The sequence below is a fragment of the Camellia sinensis genome, chromosome 12, assembly GCF_055761805.1.
Source record: "Camellia sinensis isolate YWXY chromosome 12, ASM5576180v1, whole genome shotgun sequence".
Lineage (NCBI taxonomy): Eukaryota > Viridiplantae > Streptophyta > Magnoliopsida > Ericales > Theaceae > Camellia > Camellia sinensis.
Window position 1 is genome coordinate 99,224,906 of NC_138972.1, and position 15,792 is coordinate 99,240,697.

At 39.9% G+C, this 15,792-nt stretch overlaps 1 protein-coding gene across 8 annotated transcripts in view; it reads right to left on the reverse strand.

Moving 5' to 3' along the window:
• LOC114286116 (ubiquitin domain-containing protein DSK2a-like) overlaps window positions 1–15,792 on the reverse strand; it is a 32,255-nt gene that overhangs the window by 8,787 nt on the left and 7,676 nt on the right. For 7 of the 8 annotated variants that reach the window (XR_014346864.1, XR_014346867.1, XR_014346863.1 and 4 more), the window contains exon 3: window positions 8,951–9,236. Coding sequence is in view for 3 of the 8 variants with exons in the window: in XM_082899385.1 (XP_082755511.1) it covers window positions 8,951–9,034 (84 nt within the window). In the remaining 5 variants the exon portion in view is untranslated. The remainder of the gene's footprint in view (window positions 1–8,950; window positions 9,237–15,792) is intronic. The other variant, XM_082899384.1, reaches the window with a different exon arrangement.

Here is a 15,792-nt window from a genome sequence, read left to right on the forward strand (position 1 = left end):
GAGGAGATAGGGGATGGACTCCATAGATAGAGCTCATATGCTTATCTATTAATGTGTTGACAGAGCTCATATGCTTGTCATTGGAAGTGTGATAGTGCTCATATGCATATCTGTGGAAGTGATGATATAGCTTGTATGCTTATCTGTTGGTGTGTGATATAGCTAGTATGCTTATCTATTATGAAATGGGAAGTGCTTGATATGAGTTACTGTCTCATATGAGTTGTTTGGCCAGGTTCTGAGCCATGTTTATAAATTGAGAATTGAAAGGAATTGGAAAATGAATGGTAATATGGACTTGTATATCACGAAAATGTAAAGTGTGATAAAGGAAAGTATCTGTGTTGGTCATCTATCAACTGCTAATCTTTTAGTCATTGTTCATATTTGGTTTAGTATATTTCTACTAGGCTGTGGCTCACCCTATATGGGAATATCATTTTCAGGTACAGGTAGCATGCCACCTCCAAGGACATAGCTTGAGAGGCTAGAGGCAGACGGACTTTTGTTGTTTTATTTCTTTGATGTATTACATGTATATCCAAGCCAAGGGCTTAATGTGTAAATGAGTTAGCACTCTTTTGTTGTAACCAAGTGTTAACTTGGAAAGCTGTAAGCCTTTAGGGCATTTGCTTTTGTCGTTAACATGTAATACTTTTTGTAATGAAACTCTGATGAATGGAAGAATGTGGAACTTTTATGTATCAATGCATGTCTATATTGATGGGTTTAATGTTGTTATTTTGAGGGCGTTACAACTTGGTATCAGAGCCTACCGGGTTCGAATACTTTGGGTATGTGGGAAGTGATTAGTATCACAATGGGTTTGTCTCGCTTGATAGAGACTTAGGTGTAGTGTCATATGCTATGTATTTAAATTGATAACATGCTTATGTGACTATGTGGGTATGGGATTTAGTTTCTAGGATGTTGATTGGATCCTTGGGTTTCTGGAAGTCTTGTTGGAAAAGCACTTGATCAATGTTGTTTCTAACCGGAACTCTAGTAACGCCTTGGGACTGTCATTATCCGGAGATGAAATTCGTAAGTGCTTATGTGTTTATGTGCTTACGTGGAGTGAAATACAGTTGTCCATGCATTAGGACGTGAGTGCTTAGTTTTGGCACATTTGTGAATGTGCTAACGTTCTGTATTACCTTTATTAGGATGTCAGGGCGAGGAAGAGGTGCTAGGCGTGGTAGGCCTGCGAGGCAGGAAGTACCTTTACCGGATGATATTCCGGCAGTGTAGGAGGGTGTTGGTCAGGCCAACGTGGCCGAGCCAGCGGGCCAGCAGGCTATGAGTGCCTTGGCACGAGAGATAGCAGGGGCTTTGGGTATTCTTAGGGCTGGGAATCAGGTAGCTGAGGCAGGGCCTTCTTTCTTGAAGAGGGAGTTCTTCCGGTCTAACCCGGACGAGTTTGTTGGGGATCCAAAGGAGCCACTGAAGGCTGACGAGTGGTTGGAACAAATGAGTAAGACGTTCGAGATGCTTGGCATCGAGGACGGGGCACTGAAAGTGACCTTGGCATCCTTCCAGCTGAAGGGAGATGCAGGTCAATGGTGGAAGTACGAGAAGGCTCGTGTTGGTGGTACATGGGAGGCGTTTGTAAATGCTTTCCAGGAGAGGTTCTTATCTGCAGTGGCTAGGGAGAAGCTGAAGGATCAGTTTAGCCGACTTAATCAGCAGGGCATGTCTGTGGCAGAGTTTGAGTCCACTTTCACTAGTTTGTCCAGGTTTGCACCTGAGTTGGTGGCGTCCGAAGAACGCCGTTATTATGAGTTTGAGCGAAAATTGAGGCAGGGCCTCAAGTTGAGGGTTGGTGGGTCTTACATCCGAGAGTATAGACATTTAGTGGATGCTGCAGCTCATATGGAGCTCATGATGCAAGAGGAAGACGAGGAGAAACATAGAGGCTCCAAGCGGGGCCAGGAGGGCCAGGGTGATGGCAGGAGACAGAGGGGTTATAACCCTCAGCAGTCTCAGGGTGGAGTTGCTAGATCGACCTTTCCGGTGCCGAGTGCAGGCTTGGGGAGAGGTAGTCAGGGAGGCTTGACTTGTTTTGCGTGTGGCCAGTTGGGTCACAAGTCTTCGGTTTTCCCGCAGAAGGGAGGGGGTCAGCGAGCTATTTCTTCTTCAGCTAGACCTCAGGGCCAGAGTCAGGGCAGGGGCCAGCCTTTGTCTTGCTATCAGTGTGGTCAGCCTGGGCACCTGAAGAGGTATTGCCCACAGTTGAGTGCTACTTCAGGAGCGTCTGGTTTTAGGCAGACGCAGGGATTTCAGCCAGCTCAGTCTGTGCAGGCCTCGAGGGCCAATTCGGGAGCTTCGTCATCCCGGTCAGTGCAGCAGTCGTATGCTCCGAGGGGTGAGCAGGTAGATCAGGGGCCTACAGGGCGCGTGTATGCTGTTACCGCGCAGGATTTAGTACCGGCTCCATCAGTGGTGAGAGGTACTTTTCTGTTTTGCAACTCGATTGCTAGTGTGTTGATTGACACGAGTGCATCTCATTCTTTTGTATCTGCTACATTTGCATCTGTTTTGGAATTGGAGTTGGCACAGTTAGCATCTCCTATATGTGTGGTATCGCCTATTGGTGGTGAGTTGATCTTGAAACAGGGTGTTAGAGGTTGTGATATAGAGGTCGCCGACCATAGGCTTCCTTTTCCATTTGTGGTCATGCCCATGAAGGGCTTTGATGTTATTTTGGGTATGGACTGGTTATCGTCATACCGGGCTGTTATAGATTGCTACCGCCAGAGGGTCACGTTATGTACCTTGAGCGGGGCGTGGTTCCATTTCTTGGGAGACCGGGTTGGTTGTGTTTTACTACCGGGGTATGATTCGCGAGGGCGAAATGAGCTTAGTGCTCTACTTGCCAGCTTTGAGAGTGGTGAGTGTGGGGAGACCCATGTTGTGTTGCCGAGGGTGGTTCGTGAGTACTCGGATGTCTTTCCCGAGGACCTTGTTAGTTTGCCACCTCACCGAGAGATAGAGTTCTCTATTGATTTAGTGCCCGGCACAGTGCCGATTTCTATGGCACCTTATCGTTTTGCCCCAGCCGAGTTGAGTGAGTTGAAGATCCAGCTCCAGGAATTGTTAGATAAGGGTTTCGTTCACCCTAGTGTTTCACCGTGGGGAGCACCGGCCCTCTTTGCTAAAAAGAAAGATGGTGCCGTGAGATTGTGTATAGACTACCGGAAGTTGAATCGGGCTACGGTCAAGAATAAGTACCCTATGCCCCGTATAGATGATCTGTTTGACCAGTTGAAGGGTTCCCGTTGTTTCTCTAAGATAGACTTGAGATCAGGTTACCACCAGTTGAGGGTCAGGGAGGAGGATATTCCTAAAACGGCATTCCGTACGCGGTATGGCCATTATGAATTTCTGGTGATGCCGTTTGGGCTCACCAATGCACTGGCAGTCTTTATGGACTTGATGAACCGAATCTTCCGGGAATTCTTGGATCGGTTTATAGTCGTTTTCGTGGACGACATTCTTGTCTATTCACCTTCTGAGGAGGAGCACGAGGCACACTTGAGAGTGGTGCTTGAGTTACTTAGAGCCCATAGGCTGTATGCCAAGTTTGGGAAGTGTGAGTTCTGGCTAGGAGAGGTGAAATTCTTAGGCCATGTGGTATCCAGGGAAGGGGTGTCTGTTGATACATCCAAGGTTGAGGCAGTGCAAAATTGGGCACAGCCTAAGAGTGTGTTCGAGATCCGCAGTTTTCTGGGATTAGCTGGGTATTACCGTCGGTTTGTAAAGGATTTTTCCAGGCTAACTTCGCCGTTGACTAGGTTGACGCGAAAAAGGGTCAAGTTTGTATGGAGTGAGACTTGTGAAAAGTCGTTCCAAGAGTTGAAGGTTAGATTGACCACCGTTCCGGTTTTGATTATTCCGGAGAGAGGGTTGGGTTATGCGGTTTATTATGATGCCTCACGAGAGGGTTTAGGTTGTGTGTTAATGCAAGAGGGGAAAGTGGTAGCTTATGGCTCGCGTCAGTTGAAAATACACGAGAAGAATTACCCTATACACGACCTAGAGTTAGCATTAGTGATCTTTGCCTTGAAGATTTGGAGGCACTACCTTTATGGTGAGAGGTTCGAGGTGTTCTCGGACCACAAGAGTTTGAAGTATCTGTTTACACAGAGAGACTTGAATTTGAGGCAGAGGAGATGGATGGAGTTCATTGAGGACTATGATTTTGAGTTGCATTATCACCCGGGGAAGGCCAATGTTGTGGCCGATGCCCTTAGTAGAAAATCCATTAGTGATGTAGCTTGTATAGCCATCCGGGAATGGGAGATGTTGGGAGCACTTGGCGAGTTTGATTTGCTACTGGGCGAATCTGTTGAGGCTGCGGCCTTGTTTTTCGTTGTTACGCAGCCTACGCTTGTGACTAGAGTGTTAGAGGCACAGAGAGGTGACCTTGAGGTAGAGTCCTTCCGAGAGAAGATCTCCAGTGGGGAAATTGAGAAGGGTTTGACGTTGTATCCCAACCTGAGTGTGAGATACCGAGACCGTTTGTTTGTGCCGGAGTCTTGCCGAGAGGAAGTACTCCGAGAGTTTCACCATTCACGTCTTGCGGTGCATCCCGGAGGTACTAAGATGTATCGGGATTTGGGTCGCCAGTTTTGGTGGCGGGGTATGAAGAGAGATGTGGCTGTTTTCGTATCGAAGTGCCTTACTTGCCAGCAAGTGAAGGCCGAGCATCAGAGGCCAGCGGGTTTGTTGCAACCCTTGCCTATTGCCGAGTGAAAGTGGGAGCACGTCACTATGGACTTCGTTGTAGGTCTTCCGAGGACTCAGCGGGGTAGTGATGCTATTTGGGTGGTTGTAGACCGGTTGACTAAGTCGGCGCACTTCATTCCTATGCGCGTGAGAGATCCGGTAGATCATCTTGCCGACTTGTATATTCGGGACATAGTGAGATTGCACGGGGTCCCAGTGACGATCGTCTCAGATAGAGATCCTCGTTTTACTGCTAGGTTGTGGCAGAGTTTGCAGAGTGCTTTGGGCACTAAGTTGACCTTTAGTACGGCTTATCACCCTCAGACTGACGGGCAGTCCGAGCGTACTATTCAGATCCTTGAGGATATGCGTCGGGGTTGTGCCCTTGACTTTAGTGGGACGTGGGAGAGGCACTTACCATTAGTAGAGTTTGCCTACAACAACAGTTTCCAGTCTAGCATCGGTATGGCACCGTTTGAGGCCTTGTATGGCCGACCGTGTAGATCTCCAGTTTGTTGGGCCGAGGTGGGTGATGCACCTTTGTTGGGTCCGGAGTTGGTTAGGGAGACGACGGAGAAAGTTGAGCTTATTCGTAGGAGGCTTGTTATAGCCCAGAGTCGCCAAAAGAGTTATGCCGACCGTAGGAGGAGGCCTTTGGCGTTTGAGGTAAATGATCATGTTTTCTTGAAAATATCACCTAGGCGAGGTTTGATGAGGTTTGGGAAGAGTGGGAAGTTATCCCCTCGGTTCATTGGGCCTTTTGAGATCCTTGAGAAGATTGGCGAGGTTGCTTATCATTTAGCGTTGCCGCCACAGTTGTCCGGAGTTCATGACGTGTTTCATATGAGTATGCTTCGGAGATATGAGCCGGATCCATCGCATGTGTTAGATTGGACCAACTTAGAGGTAGATGAGAATGCCTCGTATGAGGAGAGACCGGTTCGGGTCTTGGATAGGCGGGATCAAGTCCTGCGTGGCAAGACCATCCCTTTAGTAAAGGTTTTATGGAAACATCACAGGGTGGAGGAAGCCACTTGGGAACGTGAGGTGGAGGTCCGCGAGAAATATCCGGACTTGTTTAATGATGAGTAATCTTGTATTTAAATTTTGTAATGTTGTTGGACTTAAGAGCTTTATATATGTCTTAAGTTGTAAAACATTGGTAATGTTTTGGTTTAATGCAAATATGTTGTAGAACTTACCTTGATATGGGAGTTGATTATGATATTGCATATGTTGGCTATATTGTAGAATTGGAGTTGTATCATGTATATTGATTATGATATGAACTGTGAACCATGCATGTTGGAAATGGTTGGAAATGGAAGAAAACTGCATATTGATAATGCACTTGTAATATTTGTTGTGAAATGCCTCTTGAAAAGAGATGGAATCGACCGGTGACGGGTCGGGTTGTTTAATATTATGTTGTAATATTATTGAGAATGGATAAAACCTGTTTTTGAAAAACTTGTGTTTAATTTCGGGGACGAAATTCTTTAAGGGGGGAGGTTATAGCGATCCCGGTTATCCCTTTACTGTTCTGCTGTATTCCAGACTCGGTTCCGTGAAGTTGGTAGTGGTATCTGTCTCGTTATGTCCTTTAATTCCACATGATTGAGTTTTAGGATGTTTCGAGCAGGGTTGTTACAGGTTGGTTAGGCCTTGGTTTCAATTCCTTGTTGTTCGGTTTTTAGGCGGTCCGCTCGAGCGGGTCTTCTTGCGCTCGAGCGGGGATTACACACCTCCAATATTTCGGGTTCCTGCAAAACTTCTGCAGATGTGATTTCTGCGCTCGAGCGGGTTTGTTTACGCTCGAGCGGTGGCGCTCGAGCGGGTTGTCTGGCGCTCGAGCGGGAAGTGTTTTCTGGGTGTAAGTTCTAGGAGGTGGAAATTTGCGCTCGAGCGGACTGGTTTTCACGCTCGAGCGGAAGTGCTTTATTCTTGTGTCTTGGCGCTCGAGCGAGCATTATTGCGCTCGAGCGTGTCCAGATTTTTGTTCTTGGCGCTCGAGCGTCGTGTTCTCCGCTCGAGCGGGTCATACGTATATGAGTTGTCCGCTGGGTGATTTCAAATCACTTTTTGCTTTTCTTTCTCTCTCCTACTTTTTCTAAAAACCATTTTTGAGAGCCTCTCTCTCTAGATACTCCCTTCTCTCTAGGGTTTGATCTAGTTAGAGTGTCCTCCTTCTCTTCGGCCTTTGTAAAAGTTGTGTTGATCGTCGAGGGCGTCGTTTTGATCCGAGAATCTTGGTCTTTGGAGCACTTTGGTTTTTGGTCTCTTCTCCATCCGAGCTCTAACTTCGAGGTAGGGATATCCTACTCCTCTTTATGAGCTTTGTCTTTAAATTTTAGTATTTTGAGATGTTGGGGTTGGTTTGGTAATTTTGTGAAAGTTTGGGGGCTTTTGTGTAAATTTACAAGAGTTGGGGTTTTAGCTATAAAAAACCTAGATGCATGTTTGGCATGGAAAATGTGAAATTAATGTTAAGACATTAATGAAAATGGAACCTAAGGGTTGTAATGTTAATTATGGAAAATGCCCTAATTACATTGGTTAATTAATTTGCATAATTAATTATGAGAAATGAGGAATTGATTTGGGAAGTCATGGGATAAAAGGGTGTAGTTGGATTATTTATCACTCACCTAGTTGGAATGTTGATTATATATCCATTGTTGCATTTATTTTCTGTATAGAAATAACTGCTTTGGGCTATCGGTGGAGGATAGTCTTGATTGTTGTAGACAATGCATGATGATTAGGCAAACTGAAACTAATCACTGGAATGTGTCATTGAGATTGACGATTGAAAGAATACATTAAATTTATGTATTGTGTGATGATGTGTATAATTGTTGTTTATATGCATTGTGTTGTGTTGGAGGAGATAGGGGATGTACTCCACGGTTTAGGGGAAGATAGGGGATGGACCTCTAAACCGGATGTGTTGAGAGGAGATAGGGGATGGACTCCATAGATAGAGCTCATATGCTTATCTATTAATGTGTTGACAGAGCTCATATGCTTGTCATTGGAAGTATGATAGTGCTCATATACATATCTGTGGAAGTGATGATATAGCTTGTATGCTTATCTGTTGGTGTGTGATATAGCTAGTATGCTTATCTATTATGAAATGGGAAGTGCTTGATATGAGTTACTGTCTCATATGAGTTGTTTGGCCAGGTTCTGAGCCATGTTTATAAATTGAGAATTGAAAGGAATTGGAAAATGAATGGTAATATGGACTTGTATATCACGAAAATGTAAAGTGTGATAAGGGAAAGTATCTGTGTTGGCCATCTATCAACTGTTAATCTTTTAGTCGTTGTTCATATTTGGTTTAGTATATTTCTACTGGGCTGTGGCTCACCCTATATGGGAATATCATTTTCAGGTACAGGTAGCATGCCACCTCCAAGGACGTAGCTTGAGAGGCTAGAGGCAGGCGGACTTTTGTTGTTTTATTTCTTTGATGTATTACATGTATATCCAAGCCAAGGGCTTAATGTGCAAATGAGTTAGCACTCTTTTGTTGTAACCAAGTGTTAACTTGGAAAGCTGTAAGCCTTTAGGGCATTTGCTTTTGTCGTTAATATGTCATACTTTTTGTAATGAAACTCTGATGAATGGAAGAATGTGGAACTTTTATGTATCAATGCATGTCTATATTGATGGGTTTAATGTTGTTATTTTGTGGGCGTTACAGTGTAAATAATTTTCATCTCAAGGGGTTGAACATTTTATTATAGAGAAGGAAGTTTGCCTTCATTGAAAGTAAAATTGACATTCTTAGTTTAGTGATAGAACTTCTCACTTGAGCATTAATTTTGTGTTTTTTCTTGATTCATCATTTACTTAATTTTTCCTATAGGATATAGTTGCAAAATATTTATTTTTTGTACTATTTTATGTTTAAACTATCTATTATTAGACTAAGTTTAACAAGAGCTTAAGACAAGCTCTTCATATGTACTCCTGAAATGTGCAAAAGGCATACAAGGAGCATGCCTCAGACTGTGATGTGCAAGTTTTTAGGGAGATCAAAGCCTTGATGCGTTTTGCCTTAGCCTCTCCTTGAGGCAAGCCTCAGTAAAAGCCTTTTAAATGTAGACCTTCATTTCTTTCATTAAATCAATATTTATAACATGCATGTCTAATGTAGATAAAAACACGTATAGAGAGCGTGTGAGAGAGGTAGATTTTTCAAGCAATGTACCTTCATTGTTTCAGGAGAAGTCAATTGATGAATGAATTCTGGGTTTTGCATCATCTCCCTAAGTTGGGAATTAGAACCCAGCATATTGCTCTGATGGGAATTGAGACCAAGAATCTAACAATTGAAAAGCATTAGGGAATAAGAAACTTCACATTTAAATACCAAGCTCAACATGTTTGCTAGCAGATGAATAACACCAGCATGCAACCAGATACAAGTGATAAGTCTCCATGCTTCATGTCCATGTACTACCTTGTCCCACTCTAAAGGTCCCAATTTTTCCAATCTGCAAAAGTAAGGGTAGATTGAAAATTAAGAATATCTACAAGTCTGCAGCTACAATTTTATTTATTTATGTATTCACGGTAAAAGAGAACAATAAATTTTGCTTGGTCTGGGGGGAGCATAAGAGTGAACCCTATGCATATACAAATCATTGAATTCCAATATATCTATTACCACCTCTACACAAATGTAGTACAAGAATGAAAATATTTCCCAGTTTCTTCCTATTGAAGTCATGTTCTGTGATACATTTTCGACAGTGGCAGTTAAAACAATTAGATTTTATGATTACAGTTAACTCGGAAATTGAAATTAAGAAAGAGAAAATGGAAATATTGAGAAAAAAAATGTGATGAGAATATCATCACATCCACAAAAGTTTCCCAGCAAGAAACCACAATATCTCATTTGTGACGAGAATATCATCACATCCACTAGTTCTGGCCAAGAAAATGCGTCATAAACTAACCTAATTGGATGATGACTCTAAAATATCTCATTTATCAATTTCTTTTTCAGAATAGTTGTAATTACTAAAACAGCCATAGTTGTTGTCAAACTTGTTGGAACAATCTTCTGTTAAATAAAATAAATTGAAACAAAATCAAACCAATAAATAAATAACATACCGAATTTATTATTTATCGAACCGAATTAAAAATAAAAGACCAAGTCGAGTGTGTGACACTCTGTCCTTAAGACAGATTCGCCCCGCTACGGTGCTTACAGTTGAGTAGCATCTATCTCCCAGGATACAATGATCTTCACAAATTGTAATAGCACTCCAAACAATTTGTTCGGCGAACCAAACCTATGTTCTAACTCTCTGAAAATTACCCTAAAATAATATGAAGAATAAAGGACGCAAGAGAGCAAAATGAAGGCAAGGAAAATGAATTTTCGAAAATAATCAAAATTAGAATGGGGCTGCCTTTATATAGGCTTTGTTGGCACCTATTCAATTTGAATAGAAAATGTATGAAGAAGGGACATACCCCTTCCTTAAAAATAAAGAGACACCATGAAAGGTTTGCACCCTTTCATTCAAATGGAGGTTTGACCCTTCCTTTAAAACAAAAAGACACCATAAAAGGTTACACCCTTTCATTCGAAATGGAGTCTATTTCAATTCACAACTACCTCTTTATAAATTTTCCAACAATCCCCCACATGAATGAAATTGACAGAGAGAAAATGCAACAACATGATGTAAATACAGAGAGTACAGAAATTGGAAATATTCTGCAAAGGATAGGTAGCTTTTGGCTTTGAACCTTTCATTGTGAGACACTATCGGATTTACTAGCTAACCAGTGAACATGATGTCTTGAACTGTTCAGCCGTTTGTGTAAACCAAGATAATAGAACTCACACAGTATATCCCCAGACACAGTTTAGTTCTCATTATTGTGTTCATTTTGGCCCTGAACGACCTGGTCTTTCATGAGTGCTCTAGAGAATTGTAGCCCTACACAAATCTCATAGAATCGGCCCAGTTCACACTCACATAGGTGATTCTTATGAACAGTATCCTGCTATACTCCACTAGGTTAACCTAGATATAAGAATCATTAAAAGTTTTACTTTACTTAAAACGCTGCAGACATCACTATTATATCATAGAAATAGGTAGGAGTTAGACTCCCCAGTGATCCTTCTGAGTCATTCACAACTCGGTTGTCCATTTGAACCTAGATCTTGGGATCTCCAGTCAACTAGGTTGGGTTGCCGTTGTGGTAACTCTTATTTAATAGGCTTTAGTCCCATTCCCCTCGATGAATTCTCAACTAACTCTCTTGCTAACCCTTTGGTTAGTGGATCCGCTATGTTATCTTTAGACTTCACAAAATCAATGGAAATAATTCCATTAGAGAGTAGTTGTCTTATGGTATTATGTCGACGATGAATGTGTCGTGACTTGCCGTTATACATATGACTCTGTGCGCTACCTATAGCTGATTGACTATCGCAATGTATGCATATAGCAGGCACCGATTTTGGCCATATTGGAATATCTTCAAGGAAGTGGCAAAGCCATTCTGCCTCTTCCCCAGCTTTGTCTAAAGCTATGAATTCAGATTCCATAGTAGACCTAGCAATACAAGTCTGTTTGGAAGATTTGCAAGATACAGCCGCACTACCAAGAGTAAAGACATACCCACTAGTGGACTTCGAGTCTTTAGTATCCGATATCCAATTTGCATCACAGTATCCTTCAAGTACTGCTGGATATCTAGTATAATTAAGCCCAATGTTACGAGTAAATCGGAGATATCTTAGAACCCTTATCATTGCTTTCCAGTGTTCTACTCCCGGATTACTCGTATATCTACTTAATTTACTTACTGCATAAGCAATATCTGGGCGAGTGCAGTTCATCAAGTACATTAAGCTTCCAATAATTTGGGCATACTCTAATTGAGAAATATTTTCCTGTACATGCTTAGAAAGATACAAATTAACATCTACAGGAGTTCTAGCAAGATGATCATCATCTTTGCTGAATTTGTCAAGTATTTTCTCAATGTAATGAGATTGTGACAAAGCATAACTTTCTGATGTTTAGGAAATTTTCATACCAAGAATTACATCAGCAATGCCCATGTCCTTCATGTCAAAATGTTTATTCAACATTTTCTTGGTAGTTTTAATCATGTCATTATTACTACCAATGATGAGCATATCATCTACATAAAGACATACAATGACATAACATTTATCTGTGTTTTTAATATAAACACATTTGTCACACTCATTAATTTTAAATCCATTTGACACCATTGCCTTGTCAAATTTCTCATGCCATTGCTTTGGCGCTTGTTTTAAACCATATAATGATTTAACCAATTTACACACTTTCTTTTCTTTTCCTAGAACAGAAAAACCTTCTGGTTGTTTCATGTAAATTTCTTCATTTAACTCACCATTTAAGAAAGCGGTTTTAACATCCATTTGATGAATTTCTAGATTGTATAGAGATGCAATGGCAATTAGCATTCTAATGGATGTTATTCTAGTAACCGGTGAGTATGTGTCAAAGTAATCAAGACTTTCTTTTTGTCTAAAACCTTTGACTACAAGTCTTGCCTTGTATTTATCAATTGATCCATCCGCTTTCAATTTTCTTTTGAAAATCTACTTGTACCCAAGAGGTTTACAACCTGGTGGCAAGTCCACTAATTCCCAAGTGTGATTTTGCAAGATGGATTCAACTTCACTGTTGACAGCTTCTTTCCATAAAGGAGCTTCAGGATTGGACATAGCCTCTTTAAAAGTTAAAGGCTCATTTTCTAACAAATATGTTAGAAAATCTGGACCAAACGATTTTGAGGTTCTAGCACGTTTACTACGCCTAGGTTCCTCTTCCTCATTTTGATCTAACTTTTGTTCTTGATCATGTTCTTGATCATTACTAGTAATAACATCAAAAGATCTTTTCTTATTACTAGTCTCTTGTCCAGTCTTATTTGGAAATACATGTTCAAAGAAAGATGCATTCCGAGATTCAATAATAGTATTTACATGCATTTCGGAATGTTCTGATTTATGAATCAAAAACCGATATGCACTACTATTCTTGGCATAACCAATGAAAATGCAATCAATGGTCTTAGGACCTATCTTAGTTTTTTTAGAACTAGGAATAGCCACTTTAGCCAAACACCCCCACACTTTTAAGTATTTGTAGGATGGTACTCTTCCATGCCACAATTCATAAGGTGTTTGATTCACTTTCTTTCGGGGTACTTTATTAAGTATATAATTAGCAGAAAGTATTGCTTCCCCCCACAAGTTCTGCGGTAATCCAGAACTGATTAACATGGCATTCATCATTTTTTTTAAAGTCATATTTTTCCTTTCAGTAATTCTATTTTGCTAAAGTGAGTAAGGAGCGGTGGTTTGATGAATTATTCCATGTTCTTTACAAAATTCACCAAAAGGTGATTCATATTCACCACCCCTATCACTTCTAAGTTTCTTGATTTTCTTACCAAGTTGATTTTCAACTTCATTCTTATATTTAATGAAAGTTTCCAAAGCTTCATCCTTAGTTCGAATTAAATAAACATAACTATATCTAGTATAGTCATCTATAAAAGTGATAAAATACTTTTTTCCACCTCTAGTTTGAATTGATTTAAAATCACAAATGTCACTATGAATTAATTCAAGTGGTTCCGTACTTCTTTCAATTGAATGAAAAGGAGTTTTAGATAATTTTGCCCCAAAACAAATTTTACATTTATGATTTGAATTAATGTCAAAGTTAGGTAAACATTCCATATTAATTAATCTACGTAAAGATCCATAATTAACATGTCCTAGTCTACCATGCCATAAATTTGAAGACTCAACCAAGTAAGAAGAAGATGTATTATTAATAACTGAGGGTACAACGGTCATTACATTTAATTTGAAAAGGCCATCAGACATGTAACATTTTCCTACATACATCCCGTTTTTGGTAAGTACAAACTTGTCACTTTCAAAAACTAATCTAAACCCATTCTTACTCAACAAAGATCCGGAAACTAAATTCTTGCGAAAGTCCGGTACATGCAGCACATTGTTGAGAGTGAGTTTCTTTCCAGATGTCATCTTAAATACAATTTTTCCTTGTCCTTCAACTTTGGAAGTTGAGGAGTTGCCCATAAAAAGTTGTTCACTATTGTCCACTGTAGAATAAGATGTGAACATCTTTTTGTCGGCACAGATATGACGAGTAGCACCAGTGTCCACCCACCATTCTTTAGGATTTTCAACAAGATTTGCCTCGGAAACAGCTGCAAAAAGATTGATGTCTTCGACACCATTGGAAATATTGTCCACTTCGGTCATATGAGCTTGAGCAGACTTCTTGCTTGTTCTTCTTTTGCTTTTGCCTTTACTACGACAATCTTTGGCCCGATGTCCCTCTTTGTCACAGATGTAACATTTGCCATTAAACTTGTACTTTTATTATCCCCCCCCCTTTAGAGCCTTGTGATGAACTTTCTCTAAAAGACTTTCGTTTCTTGGTTTTTGAAGCATGTTCCACCACATTTGCCTTAGACTCCATAGGATGCTTACCAGCCCGCTTTTCAGAATTGCGGTTGTCCTCCTCAATTCTCAAACGCACAATTAATTCGTCCATAGAAATTTCTTTGCGCTTATGTTTGAGGTAGTTCTTGAATTTCTTCCAGCTTTTTGGTAATTTTTCAATTAAGACTGCAACTTGGAAGGATTCACTGAGAAACATGCCTTCTGCATGAATGTCATGCAGAATGAGTTAGAAATCTTGAGCTTGGCTGATCACAGTTTTTGAATCAACCATTACAAAATCTAAGAATCTGTCAACCACAAATTTCTTTGAGCCGGTATCTTCCGTTTTGTACTTTTTCTCTAACGATTCCCAAAGTTCCTTTGCTGTCTTGATTGGACTGTAGACGTTGTATAATGTGTTGTCAAGTCCGTTCAAGACGTAATTCCGGCAAAGGAAATTGGCATATTTCCAAACATCAACCGCAGCAACCACTTGCCGATCAGTTTCATCCTCTTTCAGGATAGGAGCATCTTCACGGAGGAAACGAGCCAGGTTCAGAGTTGTAAGATAGAACAACATTTTTTGTTACCATCTTTTAAAGTCAGTTTCTGAGAACTTCTCTGGCTTCTCTCCATGATTTATTGGTACTGTCATCACAGAAAAGGGGGTTGGTGCAATCGCAGCCACCACAGTAGTACTTGTTTGGGCATTAGTTTCAGTAGCCATCAATTCTAATATATAAAACAAAATTATAATTAGAATTTACACTGCACAGAAAATTAAATCAAATTCACAGAATTAAATTCTGTAAAAATAAAAGAAGCAAGAATGTAACTTTTATTTTCCAATTAATTTGAAAATAAAATAAAATTTTATTTAAACAAATTAATTCTACTCAGAAAATTAAATTCTGTAAAATAAAAGAAATAAAAACTATAACTTTTATTTTTCAATTAATTTGGAAATAAAATAAAATTTTATTTAACCAAAATAATTCCACACAGAAACTTAAATTCTGTAAAATAAAAGAAATAAGAAAATAACTTTTATTTTTCAATTAATTTGGAAATAAAATAAAATTTTATTTAACCAAATTAATTCCACACATAAAATAAATTTCTGTAACACTTCAATAATTAAAATACTAAAATAGAATTTTAAGTAATGAAAACTTAGAAAATAATTTCTAAAACCCAAAATTAATTTCTGAAAAAATTCCGCAAAAATATATTCTGAATTGTTAATGACACCAGTATCGTACTACTAGTTGTTGTCAAAGAAAAGAGACAGTATATTACTACTATCTGTCAAATAGTATATAATCACTATTTGTTTTTCCAACCAGAATATTATTTTGTAAATCCACAGAAAATAATTTTCTTCCGAAATTATTTACGAAGAATGAAAAAAGGGAAACAAACGAAAAATTCTGTAAACAGAATAATTCGAATCTGTCTTAAGATTGTTGGAACAATCTTCTGTGTAAATAAAATAAATTGAAACAAAATCAAACCAATAAATAAATAACGTACCG